The 14,947-nt window shown below is 58.9% G+C and overlaps 1 protein-coding gene across 1 annotated transcript in view; it reads left to right on the top strand.

Annotated features, from left to right (window-relative positions):
- Positions 1-5,111, top strand: part of TLX1 (T-cell leukemia homeobox 1) — a 6,340-nt gene extending 1,229 nt beyond the window's left edge. The window contains exons 2-4 of the mRNA XM_008587791.1: positions 3-251; positions 2,342-2,543; positions 4,889-5,111. Of these exons, the coding sequence (XP_008586013.1) occupies positions 3-251; positions 2,342-2,543; positions 4,889-5,111 (674 nt within the window). The remainder of the gene's footprint in view (positions 1-2; positions 252-2,341; positions 2,544-4,888) is intronic.
- Positions 5,112-14,947: the final 9,836 nt, after the last annotated feature.

The raw sequence follows: 14,947 nt of genomic DNA, 5'->3' as shown, positions 1-14,947 counted from the left end.
CGGTCCCGGTCCGGGCGGCGGCGGCGGAGGAGGAGGTGGCGGCGGCGGCGGGGCTGCGCTGAGCGCTGCGGGAGTGATCCGGGTCCCGGCGCACAGGCCACTGGCTGGAGCCGTGGCCCACTCCCAGCCTCTGGCCGCCGGCTTGCCCACCGTGCCCTCTGTGCCTGCCGTGCCGGGCGTCAACAACCTCACCGGCCTCACCTTCCCCTGGATGGAGAGTAACCGCAGATACACAAAGGACAGGTTCACAGGTGAGTCCGGCCCGCGCGCGCCCCTCCTGGCCGCGGCCCGGGCTCTGCGCTACCCCTCCCTCGCCCAGGGGCTCCCCCGGCCCCCTCTGCGCGCCAGGTCGTCCAGCTTCTCTAGGCGCTTCCCCCAAGTTCAGCAGCCCGCCAGATTCTGTGATCGCAGAATCGCCACGCTTGAAGAATTCTCCCAGCCTGGGCCCTTCTGTCTCTCTCGCAGGACCCCTGCTGGGAGAAGCTCTCCCTGGTTCCCTCTTGGGATCCCTGGGCCCGATGAGGCAGAGGGAAGGGGGCTGTAGATTCAGAACTACCTTCCCCCGGCATTTGGGGCTGAGGAATCTCAGGTAAAGTGGTGAGATGTGAACAAACTGTTTCTTCCGACCCAGCTGCCTTTCTCAGACCAAGGCGGCGAGCCCCAGAATCAGACACAAGAAAAGAACAGGTTCCCCCACCTCTCGTCCCCTGCACACACGCACGCACTTCTTGCTCCAAGCTCCGGGGCCCGTCGTGGCAGAGGCCCCAAGCCTGGATAAAGCCCCAGAGCTGAAGGGCCCTTCTTTCCTCTTCCCGGACCGACGGCTTCGTCCGGATCGGTGGCAGCGCAGGGCTGAGCCACCCGGGACAGTTCGCTCCTCATTTTCGTTCTGTCCCGGCTTGGAGTCCTCCCATGGACCCAGCGCTGTTGTGTCCGGCGTGAATAATGCACTGCCCGGCTGGCGATCAATCGGTGGCGGGAGGACGACTCCCGGGACGATTCCGCACTAGGTGGTGGCTGGCTGCCGCCCTCTCCGCTGCCTGCTCTGCGCCTGCCTCCGCTGCCCCTGCTTCTCCGCTCCCGTTTCCTCTCGGCACTCAGCTCTCCTGCTGGCCCTTTCCTGCAGTCTTCACTTCCCGCTCTCTTTAGCGTTCTCTGGATCAGAGACCACGATCCTCCCGCCGTGACAGACCCCCAAGTCCCACTGGGAAGCAGCCACAAATTGAACCCGGGTTCGCCGCTGGCTGGGCCTTAGAGAGGGGAGGCAGGCGGCACAGGCCACTACTGGTCGCCACTGGGACTCTTGGGCACCCTGGACTCCAGGGCCCAACAGTGGAAGGAGGGTATTTGTGCATAATCACCGTGGGAGAAGCAGCTTAGAGCTAGCCACTGGGCAAGGATAGCCCAAGGTGTCCCAGGCCCCCTGCTCCTGTTCCAGGCAGCACAGGCAGGGAGACTGCTCCTGGAACCTCTCACCAGACTCTGGGGCCATGGCAGAAGTGGGGGCCGGCAGTGACAGGCAGAACAGCTGCTGGCTCCAGGTCTCCAGGAAAGACCCTCAGTCAAAGGGCTCCTGTGCCCCAACCAGAGTCCTCTCAGGCCTGGGGAGGCAGAGCCTGGTCCCCATCCTACTCCACCACCCAGGCCGGGTCAGTCTTGAAGGGCCCTGCTGGCGGGAGCTTATTGGCCCTGGGTCCCTGGAGAAAAGTGCTCCACAGAAGGCCTGCCTCAGGGAGCCACCCCAGGTCCTAATCCTGTTTCAGGCATGAGCAAGGTCCTGAGGGAGTGTATGGCTGTTGCTTTGTGTTGTCCTGTGTCCTGTGTGCTTGTGCCTGTGCTTGTCTAGATGCGTGTCGGCCTGTTTGGGTGTAAAATTTGGAAGTTTGTGCCTGTATGTGTGGCTGTGTGATGGAGCTCAGGTCGGGAGGGACTCAGAGTCGGGCCTTGAACAGCTTGGCTTCTTACTGTTGGAAGGCTTTCTGAACCTGGAGCCCTGGAGCTGAGGGGGGCGGGGGGCAGTACACGACTTACAGCTCGCCTTAGATTGCCCCAAGGGTGGTGGGGGGGAGCGGGGTGGCGATTGGGCTCGCGGGAGCCTGGGGCTAGGGAGGCCTCCGTGGTGGCAGCAGCGGCGTTGGCCTGGAGGGCGGGACGGGGCCGTTTCCTGCTGCGGGTTGACGGGAGGACCACAGCCCTGCTCGTAGGGGTCCCGCCGCTGCGCTCGCTGACTCGCGGGGTGTCGTGCCTGGGACGCCTCCTGACGCTCTGCCGCTTGCCTCTGCCGTCTGTCTGTCTCCCGCTCCAGTGGCCCTCTCACCCTTCACTGTAACACGCCGTATAGGTCACCCCTATCAGAACCGGACGCCCCCCAAGAAGAAGAAGCCGCGCACGTCCTTCACGCGCCTGCAGATCTGCGAGCTGGAGAAGCGCTTCCACCGCCAGAAGTACCTGGCCTCGGCCGAGCGCGCCGCCCTGGCCAAGGCGCTCAAAATGACCGACGCGCAGGTCAAAACCTGGTTCCAGAACCGACGGACGAAGTGGAGGTGAGTACGCGGGGCGCAGTCGGGCAGCTCTCGGCCCGCTCGCGTCCTCTCTTGTGGCGCACATGCTCCTCCGCTCGCGGGTTTCCGATCGGTTCGGAGGAGCGGGCTCCTGCTAGGCACGCGGGGAGCTGACAGCAACCGAGGCCGATAGCCGGCATGGGGCTGGAGAGCCTCGGCTCGGTTTTACCAGAGGCTTCGGGGCTTTCTGTCCGGCACAGTCTGTGCCCGTGTAGACGCGGCTGGCCGCCGCCGCCGCCGCTTGGACAAGCAGGAGGGTTAGAGCGCTCTGTGCAGTGTGACCTTCTGGGCTCAGTGAGTCCTGGGAGGCTTTTTGTTTGCGCAAACCCGCAATGACCGAAGGGCCTCCTCTGTCGCGGAGACTGGAGGCAGAAAGGCCTGCGCCTTGTCTCGGCCCCGCCGGGCTCCCGGCAGAGCGTCTGGGGCCCCAGACCGTGGCTGGCTCCCGCTCGCCGCCGCCTCCCCAGACGCCCGGCTGGGGCGCAGCAGGTCCCCCACCCTGGAAGGGGAAAATCAATCCGCGCCGGCTGCGGTGGGGTTTCGCGGGTCCCACTGAAAGGGGGATCAATTAGGAGCAGATGGGTGTGTGTGAGAAAGAGAGACATTGCCCCTTCTCCCGTCACATAGTCGCAACTACAGTTACTACACACTTATTTTTTTCACACGCACGTACCTCGCCCTCTCTCGTTTTCACCCGACTCTCTCCCTTACCCTCAGGGACATGATGCTCCCCACACACTCCTAAGTCGCTTTTTTCTCCGCACCCTCTGACGCTGTCTCCGGCTGCACCCTCTTGCACCCCTGAACCCTCCGCACATCTGGCCCGCATACTCGGTTCCACACACGCCGGGAGTGTCTCCTTAGTTCAGGCCCCAGGGGTGAGCGCAAGAGTCTGGGCAAAGTCGGCGGCGCCGGGCCGGGCGGGCCTCGGGGCGGGAGGAAGGAATTGGAGTTTCCTCTTTTTCTGAATGAAGGCGAGGAATCTGCCCGGGATTCCGCCTTCGGGGCCACAAAGGAAGCCATGGCCCCGAGAGTCTACCAGCATTCCTGTCGCTAGGGAAGGGGTGGGGGACGGGGCCTCAGACCTCTGGAAAGCTAAAGAGGGAGAGGGGCTAGCTGGAGGGGGGAAGGGGAGGGCTGGTGCTCCCGAGGCCTGCTGAGGACGGCGGCCTAGGGCAGGGGGGAAGGCGGCGGGCCTGGGGGAGGCACAGAGAAAGACGGCTGCAGGCAAAGAGAAAGTGAAACACAAAGGGGAGGAGGTCAAAGAGAGACACCCCATCCCAAGAAAAAAAGAATGGCAGACAGCCTGAAGAAGCCTTATTTATAATAAAGCAGTGGATGACTAAAACGGCCATTTTCGTTTCAAACCAATTCCCTTAATTTAGAGAGAAGGAGGTGGATAGGAGTAAGGAGAGAGAGAGAGAGAGAGAAGACACAAAGCATAAAGGAAGAGAAACACTGGGGCAGCTTGAAATGCAGGGAAGAAGGGACAGATAAGAGACAGAAAGACACAGAGTGAAAAGTCAAGAAGGGGCCGCGCAGAGAAGGCCGGCGGCAGCCGCTGGAAGAGGCCCTCGTAGGCTTTGCGCGGCTTCATCGATCGCCTACAAATTGCTTCTGGAGGCCCCGGGGACTCCCATTAGGTCTGTCCACCTTAGAGACAGACGTTTGATCTCAGTTGACAGGGTGGAGGGGCGGCATTAAATGGAATAAGTGAGTCATCGCGTCCCTGGGCCGTCTGGGAGGAAGCCGGTCTGTCCTGGAGCCCCCGGCAGGGCACAGGGCTCAGCACAGGAGGCCTGAGGCGTGGGAGACGTTCTCAGAGAGAAGAGAGGTCCGGCAGGGCAGATCGGCAGGACTGGCCGTGTCTGCTGGCCCTTGCCTCTCTGTCCTGCATTTTAGTGGGAAGGGCGAGGCGGGCCCCCAGGACTTGGGCCGAAGCTTGGTCTCCCTCGGGGCTGGGGAGAGGCCAGATGCTATCCTGCTCCTGGCTGCACTGTGCAAGGCCAGTGGGAGGGTGGGCGCTGTGTGTAGATGGGGAGTCCCAGCTATTTGAGCCTGGCGGACTTTCCCAATGCTCCTCTGGGATATCTCAGTTCCATCCACTTTTGGGGTTCCCAGTCAGATAACCAGTCAGTGCTCAGATAACCTGAGAGCGCAGTGCTCCTCTTTGGAGCCCCCAGCTCCCGTTTGGGCCCCTTTAATGCATTCCCTTCTCTTGAGGGTCCTGACTCACTCAGGTTATCTTCTGGGAGCCTACCGGGAGCTGGGGCAGGCGCAGGAGCCGGGTCAGTGCCCTGGCAGGTAACGGCTTGTTCCCTATGCAGACGGCAGACCGCGGAGGAGCGTGAGGCTGAGAGGCAGCAGGCGAACCGCATCCTCCTGCAGCTGCAGCAGGAAGCCTTCCAGAAGAGCCTGGCTCAGCCGCTGCCTGCAGACCCACTGTGCGTGCACAACTCGTCGCTCTTCGCCCTGCAGAACCTGCAGCCGTGGTCTGACGACTCGACCAAGATCACTAGCGTCACGTCCGTGGCGTCGGCCTGCGAGTGAGCCTGCCCGCTCCGCCCTGCAGGACCCCAGGCTCAGTCTGGGGTCATCCAGGCCTGAGAGCCAGGACTCTCCTCCACCCTTCCCAGCCGCGGACAGACTGCACGCTGGAGGGGAACGCCGTGTCCCTTGCACCGGCCCGCGCACTCCGGCCGACACTGTTTTCTCTTCGGTGGCTGAGCGCGCAGGACAGGGACGGCGATCTCCTCCCAGATGTCAATGCGGTCCCACACTCGCCGGAACTTTTAAAGTCCTCTCAGTTTGCGTCTATTTCGTTTTATTCTGATATTTAACGTGGAACCGAGAGAGAGGCAAGGGAAGTGGGGGGAGGAAGAGTTTTGGGGATCCCCAGGGCTGCCATCTTGAACTTGCCCTGGGAAACTCCCTCTCTGTGTCCCACTTCTCATCACACACATGGGGACTTATAGGCCCACATAGAGGCGATGTCACTGTTCCTCCTGGTCTCACCCCAGAGCCACACATGGGTGACCTATGGCAGAGTATCATGCACACACAGGATCATAACCTTCACACTCTTGACCCTCATTATCAGGCACAGGCCAAGGGTGACCCAGACTCATTCCAAGCAGCATGGCACTTCCCCCCACCCCCAAACACAAGGCCATAGCCACACTGTGACACACCACCCCACACATACCAGCCACAACAGCCTCACTTGGCCTGCCAGGCCCCCACCACACATCCCACCCGCACCCAGGTACGCACAGACAGGTTTTCACAAACTCAGCCCATTTCTCCAGATCCTGTTTGTAGGGGGGATTTAAGTTATGCACTTATAAGGTGTTTTCTGTGTAACCATTTTATAAAGTGCTTGTGTAATTTATGTGGAAAAAATAATAAAACCCTCCGGATCCGGAGTCAGGGCTGCCCACTCCTTGCTGAACCCAGTATCTTGCAGCTATTTGGGTTTGGTGTGAGCTGGTGTTTGAAGGGCAGCCACTGGTACCTGAGCTTGGGGGACATATGGGAGAGCAGGACCCTCAGGCTCTAGAGAGAGGAAAGAAGGACGAGGACAGATGATTAGAAAGCAGAGGAGAGGAGAGAGAGCCAGGCTCTCCTGGGATTGCTAGTGCTTGAGAAGATGTAGATTTCTTTGTGTGTGAGTGTTGTGTGTGTGTTCATTGTGTGTTTGTGATGTGGGCAATCAGGATGTTGCCGACAGTGAATGTCATGGTGTTGCAGTGTGTAATTGTGTTTGCAATTCTTGTGTGTAAATATTTGTTTCTGCTTAAGTTGCAAATCGAAACTATCATTGTGTGCACGGGCTTCTCGGTGTGTGTAACCATGTGTGAGTGTGAGTGTGTCTTTTTTGGTAATTGTGTAATCACCCACTTTGTGATTGTGTATGAATCATGTTAATGTTGTGAGAGTACATATTAGTTTCTCTTTCTGAATCCATTTTTTATTTTAAATATGTGAATGTTTGTGATTGTGTATTATCTTTAATCAGATGAGTGTAGTTGTGTGTGAGATGTAACCCTGTGTGAGCTGTGTATTTTAGCTGTATGTATTTGTGTGTGACAGTATGTACTTGGGGGAATGAATGTAGTTGGGAGTATGCATCATTGCAAAAACTGTCTCTGTGGGTGAGTGTGTGGTTACATGAGTAGGTGTAATTGTGGGCTGACGGTATATGTGGTGGTGGGAGTCTAAAGTGGAATTTGCAGATACATTATGGGGGGATCAGTATCTGCTAGGAGTTCTGGGATTTTAGGCTCTTACCCAGCAAACTGCACAAGTTGGGGCACACCGAATCAGGAATTAGGGCCATGATCCTTTCTGGTACTCTAAGTGTCACTAGCCTGGCCTCGGAGGAATCTAAAGAAGTGACTTTCCAGGGACCTCCATAGAGTCCCCAGACTGCTCCAGCCAGGACAGCAGTCACTGTACACACACACCCCGTAACACCCTAGTCCTCCACCTACTAGACTGATCCCAGCACAACAGAACTGACTTGGACCTGCTTTTCTGGAAAAAGCTGGGGAACTCACTGTCTTCAGGGTGAGCTGGAGTAGAGGCATGGATTTTTTCTTGGGAATGGGAGAGTGAGAGAACTTTAAGGCTAAGAACTAGAAGTTAGTGGGGTGTGGGTTGTACACAGGTCTGCAGAGTTGTGCACACCTAGACCAAGGCGGGGCAGGGGGACACCAAAACCAGCAGGGTTACTGTCCTTCATCTGGCCCCAGCAGTCTTCAGGAGTTGAGATACATAGACAAAGAGCACAGCAACCTCCCACCTGCAGAAGCCCAAGGGGAAATTCTGCTGGAGGGGGGGTGCTCATTCATCCCTTCATCCGTGGCCCTCTTGGATCTCGGCAAGAGAAGAGGGTTCTGGGTCCTAAGGACGTGGCCGGCCGCCCTGCCCCGGTTCGCGGGCCCGCCGAGTGTTCAGGCCCAGCCCTGACGAGCTGTGTGTTGGGCATGGGCAGAGATTCTGGCAGTAGCGCCCAACACCAGGAAGAGCGAAATCCAGAAACGGCCTCCCAGGTCCACAGAATTCCTCTCCTTCTACCTGGGCGGGTCTGGCTGTCCCCTCCGCTCCCTCCAGGACCGGAGCCGCGGGGAGCTGCCCAGCGCCCTCGCCTTCTTCGTGGGGTGCGGTTTCTCTCCGCCATTTGAGTCTTTTAAACGCACCATCGATGCCTCGGGCCTCACGATCCAGAGCCGCTGAGCCCCAGGAGAGACCAGGGCCTTCCTCCCGCCTTCCAATCCCCCTGACCGCCTTCACGGAGGACCCTGGATGTCTTCTGGCCACAGACTGGCCCAGCAAGGAGTAGGGGTGGGGAGCGGCTGCCACGGCAGCCCGACACCGGCCCCGAAGCCCGGCCCTTCGCCGCCACTCTCTACCCCCTGTTGAGAGACAACGCAAGCGAAGTGGGGCATGACGCCCCTCGGACACCTCCACATCTCCATCCTCACTGGACGGCCTGGCGCTCACCCTCCGTGCGTGGGCAGATGCAGGCCCGGAGCCTCGACCCCGCTGCTCTCCAGCCTTGCGCAGAAGCGGGCATTCCGCACCCGGGATCGTCCCCAGCACCGGGCCCCGGACGCCCCGATACCGCGCTTCTGCTCCCGGCGCTCGCTCGGCTTCCCGGGTCGCGCGCTCTCCCGGGGCCCCTTCGATGCCCCAGACCCTGGGCGAGGCCTCCCCGGGGTGCCAGACTTCCAGAGGCGCTGGGAACCTTGGCACTGAGGGACCGTGCGGGACTCCTCCATGGCCGCCCAGAATTCGTTGGGACCGAATCTCAGCAAATCCCGCGTCTGCCGACCGCCGCGGGAGCGGGGAAAGGCCGAGCGGCTGGACCGACACGCTCCGTGCGGAGCGGAGCGGAGGCTGGAGGGCAGGGCCTGCGAGGGTCACGGTCACCGCCAACCAGTACTCGCAACAGAAAGCTCAACACTCCCGGCCGTCCCCGCGCCTGCCGGAAAAGACCGGTCTCTGCTCAAAAATAGAAAAGGAACGTATCCGAATAATTGTGTGTAGAGGTGCTGGGAGAGAAGAGGAATTAACAAACCTGTCTGAGCAGAAAGGCCCGCGTCCTTCCTTGGCTGGAGTGAGCCGGCTGCACTGACCAAATTCCTGCGGCCAGTGAGCCCTGAGCGCCTGCTCAGACCCGGCGCGGCCCAGTGCGGTGGCTGAGTGGGTGGTGGCCTGCGGGCCCCAGGAACCAAGCCGGGGATGGGGTCCCAGAGGCCCCGTGCTATGCGGTGGGTGGCACACACAATCTGGCTCAACCTGTTAACTATAATAGCAGCTTTGTGTGGCCGGATCTGTACTTGGGGTCTGTGTGGGCATTGCCTGAGCACTGAATGCCCTGTGGCGCCCCCACTGCAGTGGCAGGTGTGGGATTTGTCCCAGACCCATGACTCAGATGGGTACCCTGTTTGTGGTGTGAGTGACCTGCAGGTGGGCAAGGTAGATTCCAGGTGCAAGAGACAACAAAGCAGGGACCTCCCTCTGGTCTTGGCAGAGCCAAAGCAGCTGGGACTCAGCAGCCATGCTGCAGGACCGCTGGGAGAATGTGGCCCCAGGGCTGCCCTGAGGGCACCTCAGCTCAGATGCAGGAGGAGACCCCTCCTTCATGCTTTGCTCCTCCTGCTCCCCTCACACCCACTTCCACACACTGGTCACTCGTACACAGCTCTCCAGTCCTGCTCTCTCCCAGCTCCTGTGCAGCCCCGGGTTTGGAGTCTCACAGCCCCGCTGCTGCCTAGGCATCTGGCAGGAGCTGCCACCTCTCTTCCTGCATGGCTCAAAATAGCCGATCCAGTGCTCCCTGCCCCCCCCCATTCAGCCCTGGCTTGATTGGCCCAGGGAGGCCCCCAGTATCCCTCACCTGCACCCTTCCCTGGGTTTCTTATCCTGGGGAATCTGATAGGATCAGGCTGAGCAAAGGCTGGAGCCAGGCCGGGTTTTTCAAGGAGCTCAGAGCAGACTCAGAAGATGGGGTTGCGGTGGGGGAAGGCCGAGTGAGTGTGAGAGAGCTATGGGGTGCCCGTGTTATGTTGAAGGGTGGGAACAAACTCACATTCCCCCCCCCCACTCAGAGCCTGCATTGCTATGTACAACCTCTCCTACCCTCTCCAACTGTGCAACAACCTGGGTGTACAATGTTACTCTAGAGGAACTACAGGTGTGCGGTGCCAGGCACACGTGTACACACACAACCTTCCCTGCTGGCGCCTGCTGTAGCTCTCTCAAGCTCAGCCTGTCACTGCCCGGCCAGCTCCTGTAGGAGGTTACCCTGTGGGCACCCCTCCTCCCATTTCCCTCCTCTCCTCCCCAGCCCAGACGGGGGAGGGTCTAATTCCATTCCGCCGACCTGGAGGTGGGGATTTCCTCGGGCGCGCGCATAGGCTTCCAGACTTGCAGCTCAGGCAGCGACTGGACCCCATGCACATGAGGCTGGGCTTGGGGACGGCAGATCGCCCTGGAATCCGGCCGAGGACCCTAGCAAGGCCCAGAAGATCCAGTGGCAGCCGCTGCCGCCCCGAAGCCTGCGGAAATCCGGCCTCCTTGTGTGTGTGAGGAGGTCGTGAGGGATGTTTGGGGAGTGGGGGTACAAGGCCCCGCCTCTTTGTGCCTCCCGAAGGGAAGCCTTTGGTGGGAGCTGCTCCTGCCCCTCCCGTTTTCCGCCCTGTGGTCCCAGAGCCCACATTTCTTCGGTTGCTGCGGGAGGCGACGCAAGACCCAAAAGCTGGAGGCGGCGGCGGCGATCAGCAGCCACCCAGAAGTGGGAGCCGGACTCAGGACGAGTGAGTTCCGGGCGCCCTCTAGGGGCCGCGCGGGGAGAGGCGCCTCAAGTCAAGGCTCCGGGAGCTTGGATTATCTGAGCCACCCTTGGGAGCGCAGGGGCGGCTGCTACCTGCGGGGCGGTGAGGGATAAAAACGATAAGATAACTAAGCAACAGTGTTGAGAGCTTTCTGTGTGCCAGGCACTGCACCAGGCTTTAAAAGTAGTAATTCGTTCCTAACAACCACCCTGTGAGGTAGTTAGTATTTTTATACCCACTTTGTGGATAAGGAAAACTGAAGTTCCGAGAAGTTAAGCAACTTGCCTAAGAGCACGCGGCTGGTAAACGGTGGAACCAGCATTCCAGCCCAGCGGTCTAACGCTGGAGCCAGGGCCTTTGCGAGGGATGGCCGAGTTCAGGGTGGATTTGGGGAGAATTGGAGGTGAGACCACCTAACCTCCCTTGAAGCCTTGACTTTGTGGAGGGAGATCTTGAAGCCCAGAGGTGGGCTGGGTGCTTTTCCTCTAGAGCTCTGGGAAAACTGCCTCCAGTCCAATCCAGTCTGCTGAGCCCCTTCCTTCCCCTGGCTTCCGGGACCCACTGTGCCAGGCCTCTGAGGTCACCTCCTTCTCCCCCACACCTACTGCAAGCTCACCTTCTGGCTCTTCCCTGCCAGGCTTGCCTCCTTCCAGGAGCCTTTGGGACTGGAAGGGGGTTCTGCGTACTTCTACTCCTTCCCCTCCCTGCTCTGGGTTAGTGGGATGGGAGGACTCAAACAAGCAGAAAGTTAAAAATAGAAGCGCATGAATCACACTTTATTAGACAAAGGAATGGAGAACCAGGAAGGAAAATCCTTCCTCTCCTTTTCCATCTACACTGTGCAAGGTCAGGGGGTGGAGGGGCTGCTCTGGGCTGGAGGATGCTGGGTTATGTGATGGGGTGGGTAGGAGGGTAAGACTTGAAGATCATGGAGTTGTTGGAAGTTTCTATGGTGACCTTTTCATCAGTAAGAGTCAGTCAAAATATAGAAAGAAAAGAGAACAACCTTCCCTCCTTCCCTCCTCTTCTCCAAGGTGGTAGAGGTGGAGGTAGGAGAGGTCCCTAGGAGGTTCTTTTCTATACAATATAAGGTGTATTCACTTATTCACAAATAGCCCCTGCCAGTTTCTTAAACTTTAACATGTGCAAGAATCACCTGAAGATCTTGTTAAAACACAGATTCTCACTTATTAGATTGGGGTGGGGGGCTGAGATTCTACATTTAAAATAAACCTCTGGTGATGCTGATGCTCCTTTGGTTATCAAGGTCTTAAACTATCACCCCTTGTCTGATATCTAACCTTGGGGTCTCAAAACTTGCCTGCCAAATACGGCCTGCAGTCTTGTTTTATTTGTTCAAGCGTATGTTTTTTCCATTTTATCTAACGAAATGAAAAATAGAGATGCAATTTTATATCCCCTTCTAATAGAATGTTTTAAAATGCGCTCTACAGCATGCCACAGGCCTCGCATTGTAGTACGTCCGCTACTTTCCCTGCTACCTGCATGGTCCCTCTGATTTCGGGTTCCCTCTCCAGCACCTACCCTATTTCTGAAGCTTTTTTCACTCCCTGGTGACTGTTGAAGTGTCTTCGGAGATAGGCTTAGATGTTGAGCCTGGCTTCCCCGGCTGTCCAAACTCGGGCAAGTTAATTATATCTTAGGAGCCTGTAATTTTTAAGGCCAACCTTTCTCCGGATTATAGAGTGGATTAAGATCACTCAGGTAAAAACGCGTGGCTCTTTGCAGGCACTCCAGGAATGGCGCAGAGTGCCCCAGGGTAGCGTGACCTGAGTTTTCCACGCTCTGGGCTGGGTGGGGCGGGAGGAGAGAATCCTACAATCCTCAAGGGCTCCACCTTCCTCGCCTCATTCTCAGACCCTCGATTTCCTGACCCCCGATTTCCTGGCTGCTTTCCTGAATGGGTGCTTTCCTTCCACAAGGATTCAAAGGTAGGCTATTGGGGGGGGGGGGGAAATACAAAAAAAAAAAAACCCAAAAACAAAACAAAACAAAAAACGAAGGTAGGATATTGCGTATTTAGGTGCCCAGCTTCCCCCCTCCTGCGAGCAGGGAGCAGATTAATGAGTTGCTGCGTTCACAGGCGCCCAACTGTCCGTGGGGTGGACGGGCGGAGTGAGAGCTGGTGTAGGATCAGAGGGGCTGGGTGGAGACCTGAGGGAAGGGGCCTTGGCAAAGAGCCGCCCAGCCCCTTGGAGTCCTCATATGTCTATACATTTACCCCCTTATTCCCTCCGAGATCCCTTGGTTATGCACCCCACATGTGGGTAAGAGCTGCTGTCCCCAGCTGTCACCCATGTTTACCTCCAGTCCAGGAAAATGCGGGATCGCATGCATTTACCCACCTGTTTCTTGGTGGCCACAAGACCACACCTGACTGCACACAGACTCAGAGGCCGGTGTCACAGGTTCATAGGAAAATGTTTAGGGACCTTTGCTCCTGTGCTTTCCCTGTTTACTTGCTGCCAAGGGAAAACCAGCTCCTGCACGTTGACACCTGCTCACAAGCCCAGCCATGCGAGATCACAAACAACTGTATCCTTGTACCCACTTTGGGAAGAGGCAGCTTTGCATCCACAGGCTTCGACTTCTCTCCCTTCCCGTCTCAGCCCAGAAATTGGGGTCTTCCTGGTCAGCGCAGGGGCTGTGTGGTTACTGTCCTGGGGCGAATTCTGCAGGGAGCTGGGCAGGAGAAAATGTAGAGTCCGGTTTATCAACCCCACAGAAGCCCCACGTCAGTGCTGTGTCCTCAAGGTTTCCAGTGCGGTAGGACACCAGCCAGCCTAGACTCCGTGGGAGCGGCTCCTGTCTAGCCTAGAGAAAGTGGAGATGGGGGAAGTGGTGGATGTCTCGGTAGGAGGTCGGCCGAAGAAGCAGATGTTCAGAAGACCTGGGGTCTTTAGTTGCACAAACTGAACAGAACTCCCAGTTCCGGGGAGATGTTCCCAGTAATCCCGAGTCTCCCCTCCCCAGGGTGGATTCTATTGTCTCCTCCACACAGCAACCCTCTTCCTCTCTTGTCACAGGGCGTCGCCGCCAGATAGAGCAGAGCACAGGAGCTCATTGGGCCCCAGTGAGCTCCTGAGCTGCAAACGGGCACCTGCGTGGAGGTGCCCCACGGTGCGCTGGAGACAGCCCAGGGCGTGATTAAAGCTCTGCTTCCCGCGTGTGGGCCCGAGCCTAAAAGTGCCCAGGCCGCCCAAAAGCAGGGCGGAAAGCTCGGGAAGGACAGTTAGTGCAGGACTCAGAAGCGCCCCACCCTGCCACGGGGCTGTTGGGGCCCCAGACAGCAGGGGACACTAAGAAGCACTGGATGCCAGGTTGTAATTCACCAGAAATGCGAAGAGGGTGAGAAACCCGCTCTCATTTTTGAAGCCCGGCCCTGCCGGCATCCAGGAGGCAGAATATAAATCGATTCCGGAGGGAAGGGACATCTTGCACCGCCTCTCCCCAGTTCTGGTCCTCTGGGGATGCCGGGGAGCGGGCGGTCGGAAGAAAACGCAGCGTGCTCAAATCCGACCAGTCCCCAGACTAGAACCTCCACCCAGCTCGGACACTGAAGACCGGGTGTGGTGCGACACTAACTGTACAGTCTCCGCAGAGGCTGGAGACTTTGGCCAAACCTGGCCCTTGCTGCAAGGGCGAGTCGCTCAGCTCGGCCGCGCTGCGCTCTCCCGGGCTGGGGAGGACGGCCTGAGAGGTAGCGACCTCGTCCCCGGCAGACAAGCGCTGCCTGCTTATTCCTGCGCTCCGGGGACACAAGTCCCAGGCATTTCGGGCCTCGCCAAGGTGTGCCATGTGGTTTGTCTGTGTACTTCATTCATTCCCGGGACCCAAGACCCGGGTTGGGTTCGTGGAGAGGTCTGGGCCTTGGCGGCTCCTGCCTAGCAGGAAAGTGTCGGGCACCCCCGCTTTTTCTGCGAACTCTTGGGCTCTCCCGCCTCTATAAATTGTGGGGACGCGTGACTGTGCAGAGGCAGCCCTAGGGCTCCCAGGGCTCAACCCGTGTCCGCCGCGGCGGTGGAGTCGCTCCTGCGGACTGCGCGGCAGAGACTCGCGTGCAGCGCTGGGCAGGCGCCGACCCTGCGTGCGCGGCCCCGGGATCCTGGCCCGCCCAGCAGCCGACACGTAAGCGCTTGGAAACCCCTGGAAGAGGCGGGGCCCTTTGGGTCGGGGTTCGCCCTGTGGCGCGGAGGCGAAGGGCGCAGGGTTCCAAGGGGAGAACTTCGAAGGCGAGAAGCTGGAAGGAGAATCGCACACTTTCCCGCTGCAAATAAGCCACCCGAGCCTCCTTCTCCCTAGCCCTACCCGCGTCCTGGGCCATGTGCGGCTCTAGGAGGACCTGGGGAGGCCTTGACAGTCCCAAGGGGCCCCCGAGGGAATCAGCCGACTTTACCCCCCAACCCTCCTACCCCTCTCCCGCCACCACCTCCCCCATCGAGTTCTCCCCTCACTTGGCTGAGCCCGCAGCATCCCTGAAGGATCAGGGCAAGGGCAAGGCTGCGAGATTGCTCAGGTGCTGTT

This window comes from Galeopterus variegatus, unplaced genomic scaffold (assembly GCF_000696425.1).
Source record: "Galeopterus variegatus unplaced genomic scaffold, G_variegatus-3.0.2 Scaffold4542, whole genome shotgun sequence".
Taxonomy (NCBI): domain Eukaryota; kingdom Metazoa; phylum Chordata; class Mammalia; order Dermoptera; family Cynocephalidae; genus Galeopterus; species Galeopterus variegatus.
This window is presented reverse-complemented; position numbering and strand designations above follow the sequence as displayed.